The sequence below is a fragment of the Vigna radiata genome, unplaced genomic scaffold (assembly GCF_000741045.1).
Source record: "Vigna radiata var. radiata cultivar VC1973A unplaced genomic scaffold, Vradiata_ver6 scaffold_327, whole genome shotgun sequence".
Classification (NCBI taxonomy): domain Eukaryota; kingdom Viridiplantae; phylum Streptophyta; class Magnoliopsida; order Fabales; family Fabaceae; genus Vigna; species Vigna radiata.
In genome coordinates, this window is record NW_014543614.1 from 190,219 (window position 1) to 196,983 (window position 6,765).

At 33.1% G+C, this 6,765-nt stretch overlaps 1 protein-coding gene and 1 non-coding gene across 3 annotated transcripts; one reads left to right on the top strand and one right to left on the bottom strand.

Annotated features, from left to right (window-relative positions):
• Positions 1–909: 909 nt before the first annotated feature.
• On the top strand, positions 910–981 carry TRNAK-UUU. The gene has a single exon. It is a non-coding gene; the product is annotated as a tRNA-Lys (tRNA).
• Positions 982–2,851: 1,870 nt separating this feature from the next.
• LOC106754651 lies at positions 2,852–6,009 on the bottom strand. Of its 2 annotated transcripts, none has more exons than XM_022778018.1 (6): positions 5,678–5,789; positions 5,319–5,585; positions 4,370–4,521; positions 4,146–4,251; positions 3,927–4,061; positions 2,852–3,213 (listed from the first exon to the last, which is right to left on the bottom strand). In XM_022778018.1, exons 2-6 carry the CDS (start codon positions 5,571–5,573, stop codon positions 3,082–3,084), a joined length of 780 nt encoding a protein of 259 aa, XP_022633739.1. In that variant the 5' UTR covers positions 5,574–5,585; positions 5,678–5,789; the 3' UTR covers positions 2,852–3,081. The 2 variants fall into 2 exon arrangements, with proteins under 2 accessions (XP_022633739.1, XP_014492186.1); XM_014636700.2 differs by having other exon boundaries at positions 2,853–3,213; positions 5,682–6,009.
• Between the last annotated feature and the right edge of the window lie 756 nt (positions 6,010–6,765).

Here is a 6,765-nt window from a genome sequence, read left to right on the forward strand (position 1 = left end):
TTATGTTATAGAAAGATTTGATATGAACAAATATAATTAAGAGGCTTTGTGCTGCAACGCACATAGACATATGACAGTGCATTGAGAAAAAAAAAAATCATAATTGGTTTATTAGTAACTAATGCTGTCATAATTAATGACAAAGATGTGTTGCAAGAGGCAAAACTCTCTTCATTGTTGAGAAACGCAAAATTTCTTCATTAATGAGGAAGAGTTGCAATAGTCTTTAGAATGGCAATCAGCTCCTCCTATTTTGGTTCCTGCTATATTTAGTACACGCAAAGCAGATTAGGTTGGCCTGGAAGTACGAGTTAGTTTTCTTGGTCTGTCTTGCATAATGAAAGGTCGACCTGTCAGGTTATGGTCCATCCACGAGTTTCAGATTGATGCGTAATTTGTATAAAAATTTTAATAATTTTATTTTTATTTAATTAAATTAATAAAAATAATATTTTTTTATAAATTTATTCCATAAAATATGTAATATTTTTAATTTTGTAATTTATAATTTTTAGGTGCAAGTTTATTGAAAGTAAAAATAACTTTCAAGTAGACTAAAAACAAAGGAAAAACATAAAGTGTTATAATAATAATACTAAATTTTATAAATTTAAGTAATACAGACTAAATACATGTCAATCCGTCGTTAACTAACTCAAATTATAAATTATGCAAAATAAACCTAAAAAAACTAAAATATTTGACCCATTGTATACTTTTGTCAAGCGGACCAGTTCACATGACCTATCCTGTTGAAAGGTTTATTTTATTCTTAGGTAAAGGAAATAATAAGAATCAACTGTAACACTACTGCAGCACAAAGGGCGTCAATTTCTTTCTGTTTTAAAGCTATATTAGTTTACAGCCAATTACAAAATTATCAATTTCAATTTTACAGCAAATAAAACTGCCGTCTTAGCTCAGTGGTAGAGCGCGTGGCTTTTAACCACGTGGTCGTGGGTTCGATCCCCACAGACGGCGTTTGTTTTGTTCTAAGCAATTTTAAAGAAAAATACAGTGATTTCAATTTCGCCAGTGGAGAACAAAGGACCACGGAATTGGTTTCCCTTGAGTTTTATTACATATTAATTAAGCAAGAAAATAAGCAATGATCTGTAAAGTTGTTCATTTGAAGGATTAAAGATAAAGTATTATTATTACTTGACAAATGCATTGTGGAATAATGCCTTTGAAGAGCTAACTTGTTTTTGAGAATAATCTAATTTGAACTTAACATATAGACTTCAAGGAATATGTTGTGATAATGCTTGAGTTATGTGAACTGCTATATAGATCTAACTCAGTTTGGTGCTGCAATGGGAAACTTGCTTGCTTGAAAGGAAAACAAAATATACCATTTTTGTGGGAAATGCAAAGGGAAAAATGATAAAAAAATAATTTGATTATTTGAATCCAGCATTATATTGCGGCTGTCACTTCTTATTATATTTTCTTGACTTAATATCTCTTTTGGTCCTTAATTAGGAGAGAAAAATTCAAGTTCGTCCTACTTTTTTTTAAAAGTTCAATGTGGTCCCAACTTGTGAAAAAATTATACAATTAAATCTTTTTTGGTCACGGCATTAAATATTTAACGATTCAGTTGACAGCGTGGACTAATTTGTGCAACGTGGCTGTTGAGAGTTCATAACGTGACAGATATTAAAAATTTTTGAGTTAGGGTTTGGGTTGCAGAAATCGCAATTTAAGGTAAGCATTTTGGAGGAACTATCTAGCAACTAAAAACACCCTTGGGAAGAACACTCTTGGATAGAAAAGATTGCTTTCAATTTGTTGCATTTCTCAACTTCAATCTTCCTCAATTTGGGAAAACAAACTTCTCAGGAAGAAGGAGAAAGGAATCTATATTGTCTTTCTTCTTTTGAATCTGAAGAAACTATGCCCTCCCACTCATCGTAGTTCTTTACAACTATTTGTTCCAACTCCGGAAGGCTTGTAACAATGTTTCTAAGGAAAATTGTTTTAAGCCTTTTGCAACTTTCAATTTCAATTTTCTGCAGTTTGGTGAAACAAATTTGTTTGGAAGGAGCAGATTATTTTGCTTGCTTTAAATCTAAGGACATTATTTTCACCCATTCTTCGCAACCCCTTACAGTCAACTCAAGCAACTCTGAAAGGGTTGAGACAATTTCCATGATGAAGATTGTTTTCAACGAGTCGCATCTTTCAATCTGGACGCTACCAAGTTTGGGGAATCAGTCTTCTTGATTGTAAAGAGGATGCAGGTTTCTAAATTGTCTTGCTAGATCTGAATCTAGAGAAATTATTTCCTCCCATGTGTTGTAGTCCTTTACAATTAGTTGTTGCAACGTTGGTAGACTTGTAATGGTGGTAGCAGAGAAGAATGTTTTCCATTTTCGAAAACGAAGAACACCTTTGGAAAGCCATTCCTATTTCTCGCCAAACACTTCCCAAACCTCAAAGACCAATTGGGAGGAAACCAAACCCTAACCCCTCTTATTTTTTAACATCTGCCACGTTAAGTTTAATTATAATGACATCTTTACCCTTAGGCAGCCACGTTATTAACCCTCAACAACCACGTTGCACAGATCAGTCTACGCTATCAGCTGGATCATTAAATATTTAACGCCGTGACAAAAAGGATTTAATTGTACAGTTTTTTCACAAGTTGAGACCACATTAAGGTATTAAGCCTATTTTCTTTCATAATATGGACTATAATTAGTGATTCTGAATAAATTCGACTCAATCGTAACGATTATGTTTACTTCGTGATTAGATATTAACAAACCAAATGAAAGAATACACATCGTTGTAAGGCAAAAAACTTGACGATGTACAAAAATATTCAAGCCATCAGTATTTATTTTTGTTATGTACTTCTATTTACTATACTTTTTCTCAGTCATGAATGCCAATAAAATTGAATATTGAATAGCAAATACATTTTAACAATTAGACTAGTATTCAGAAAGTTACATGTCATCAGTTCAACCATTAAGAATATGGCATGGACTAACCAAAATCCTATCAGAACTTTGAATTGAAGAAACTGTCAGGCCTGTCTGTTAATGAGACATTAGTCACTTTCTTTTCTTATTCATGCTGCAATTCTGGGAGTTTATTTCCCAAAGGTGACAAGGGTGTTCTTGCTGAGTCTATATCTTCAAAATCAATCTTTCTTCTCATTGGGCTACTTGTCTTCCGACTAGAATTTCTCTTGTTTGACTGCAAAAACCAAAATAATCAAATTAATAAAGAAGCATCCATTTATTAAGTACTTTTCATATCTTTAAGACAAAAAAGTGCTTCTCATATTATATGCAAAGAAAAAAATAAGTTTTTGGAGCTACATGTTTTTGTCTTTATAATGATGAATGAATTAGTGACCATTTCTATAGTCATCAACAGATAATCTATTAACAATTATATTTGACATATTTCTCAAGACTAAGAGATGAAAAATTCCTCAATTTGGCAAAAAGTACAGAGATTTAAAAGGATACTTTTTATAAGTTTTTCACTTGTTATCTTATCATAAATGACACTATGTATTTTATATAATAGTTAATATAAATCATAATATAAATCTTATCATAAATGACACTATGTTATCTTATTATCAACAGATTAACTTCTATAATATTTACTTTAAAATTCGTATAGTTGATGAATATAAATTTTTACAACGACCGAGCTAATCATTAAACATAAACTAATTTACGTTTGTTTCCATCATAGAAAGAACATTAACTTCTTTTTTATGAAAAACTTGAAAAATACCTTTTTCATTCTTTTGATTCAGGTTGTAGATTTGAAAAATTGAATCTTTTGCAGGAAATGTTTTTAGAATCATTATTTTGCTAAAAATAGTTATCTTTTTATGAGGAAACGGTAACAAATAGAGCAATTATAAGCAAAGAAAGACTGTTCTCTATCACCTTCACAGATGCGCTGCCGGTATGGCTATGGCCATGTTTCCTATCAGAACCGCTATGGCTCCTTTCCATGCACCGCTTGGCCAATCTTTTATTCTCGTTACGCAACACGCTATTTTCCTCAAACAATAATTTAACCTATAGTATACCAAGTCAACTTAGTTATTTCTTATGTTCATTAACAATCCGAAAATCGGAAAGGTACACGAAAGAAATTATAACCTCATCTTCAGCTCTGTGAAGGTTAACCCTTAGATTTTCTTTATCATTTTCTAGAGATTTGACTTCAGCAACAAGACCCAAAACTCTCTGTGTTGATGGCTTCAAACTAGCAAATCCATAATAAAAAGTATGAATTGATAACATGGAACCATACTAATACTATGGTTTAACCCACATATGTGTTAATTAGCTGGCACATGAAATAACAGCTAAAGAAGGCTCACCAATTCCAGGTTGTCAGCAACTTCTTACACTGATCATTTTCACTATTTGAATTCAAGAATGCAAATGTTGATGACTCATCCGCAGTAGTAACTGTTGCCAAAAGCGAGTCAAGTAATTTTTCTTCATCGAGTGTTCTGGAAGAAGAATCAACCTTCAATAGAAAGTAAAAATATCATTCATTAAAAGAAACTATAAACAAGTGAGCGTGCCTATCTGCCAGTAACTAGTCCAAGTTCAGTAATATGGTTTTTAACTTAGCAATCAGCAACACCATTGTACAATATACTGAATGAGTGTTCCAGATTATTTAAACAGGGTATATTGCGGCCACAAGCAATGGAAAATTATTTCAATTTCCATGATATCAAATTTCTGCCCTCTTTCCTTTAGCTTAATAGAAACACCACCAAATTCAAACATCAATCTAGTTCAGCACATGTACCTAGACGGTAAATAAACTGACAATTGCAAAACAAGTTTCAATCCCCTTCCCATCATATATTCATTCAATAATTCTCTCAAACAGTTCGCATTGGCTTTTGCATAAGAAACCAAACAAAATCTACAGATGAAACCAGGGATGATTTCAACTAAAAATTTAAACACACACACACACCTGCAACATACAAAAATTATTAGGTGGTGCGAGCCCACCAAGTATGGTCTTAGTAACTTGGTTCACAACAACCCACACACTCTTTAATCAACTAAGCTAGACTCAGGAACCGTGTGATTACAAAACATCTAATAATCTCTCCACACACTCGGACAACCTTTTCTGCACTGAATTCATCTACGCTTAATGTAAACATCACAGTGTACATAGAAACCATTCCACACGTTACCAATTTGGAAAAGTCTCAGTTACTTTTGTAAAGCATGTAAATCAGACGTTAGGAATAATCGTAGATGAGAAATAAAACAATAAAGACAAAAGAAAAACTATACCGACTCGTTTTGGTGTTTGTATTCGTTCAATTGACGCTCCAACAGACACAAATCTCGTTCCAATTCGCAAGCCCGAGCATGAACCACTTGCGCGCGTTCATCAGCCTCGTTCCCAAACTCCATCAACGCTTCCCTGTCGTGGTCGTAGAGGGCGCACTCCCGTTCCAATTTCACGCACTGCTCCACCAGTCTCTCACACTCCGCCGCCAACTTCTGATTCTCCTCAACGAATCTCTTCATCGCTTGGGCGTTCATGGTCGCCTCATTCTGCTCAAAACAAAACAATCCATAAATAAAAAAATAAAAATTAATCAACTAATTACAAACAATTATCGTGGAAGCAAAACAGAAAAAATTACAAACTCTAGCGAGTTCGATGAGATCGTCTTTCTCCTTGAGTTTGGTGAGGAGGAAGAGGCTTTGCTGGCGGAGTTGGCGCCGCAACTCTTCAGAGGCTTGAAGCTTTGTGAGGAGGGTTTGATCCGATACGGGAAGGCCCACAATGTGGTCGATGGATTGCTTGATGTAACAATCGATTTCTGGAGGAAGATCCATTGTTGTTGCTCAAAGTCAAAGGTAAGGTTGCGATTAAGGAAGAAAGCGATGCCACCAAAACCCCAATATTTGAGAATGGTGTATTGGGAATTCGAAAGGGTTTAATTGAAATTTTGGTAGCCGTTGGGAGATTCAAATTGAACTTTTGTAGCCGTTACGAGGTAATGTAAGATGTAATGTTTCCTCTCTTTACCTTTACCAATTGATTGTACACACATCTCCTCCAATACGCATTATGTTATTTTTAAATTTATAATAAATTAATATTTTTAATATATATATATATATATATATATATATTATTACATTTTAGATTTATGAAAAATACAAACTTTGCAATAGGATATGAAAGTTTTCTTTTTATATTCCTTTTGTTTTCTCTAATAGAATCATGATACCTTGTTGTGTGGCCTCTTTATTACTCGAGTGAGAGAACGAGATTTTCGTAAAGACAATGTCATTTGAAAAAATCCACAATAAAATGTTGATTCCTTTAAATTGATGGATATTTTTTTAAATTTATAATAAATAAATATTTTTAATATATATATATATATATATATATATATATATATTTTACATTTTAGATTTATGAAAAATACAAACTTTGCAATAGGATATGAAAGTTTTTTATGACAATCCCTTTAGTAATTTTTCATCCAAAAAAGTATCAACTTCACACTAAGACTAAGAAAGGGAAGTTGAATAAAGACTTAATCTTTTCTTTCTAAAGTCTTAACATGATTCTTTTTACCTAAAATACATTTATCTCTTTTTGTAGGTCACTAATAAAAGTTGGAAACCATGCCTATACACCTTGAGAGGCTAACTAAGCAAAGGGAACAAAGCAGGCCAAGTGGAGCAGCTGGCGCTCAGCGGTAGCGAGACAACA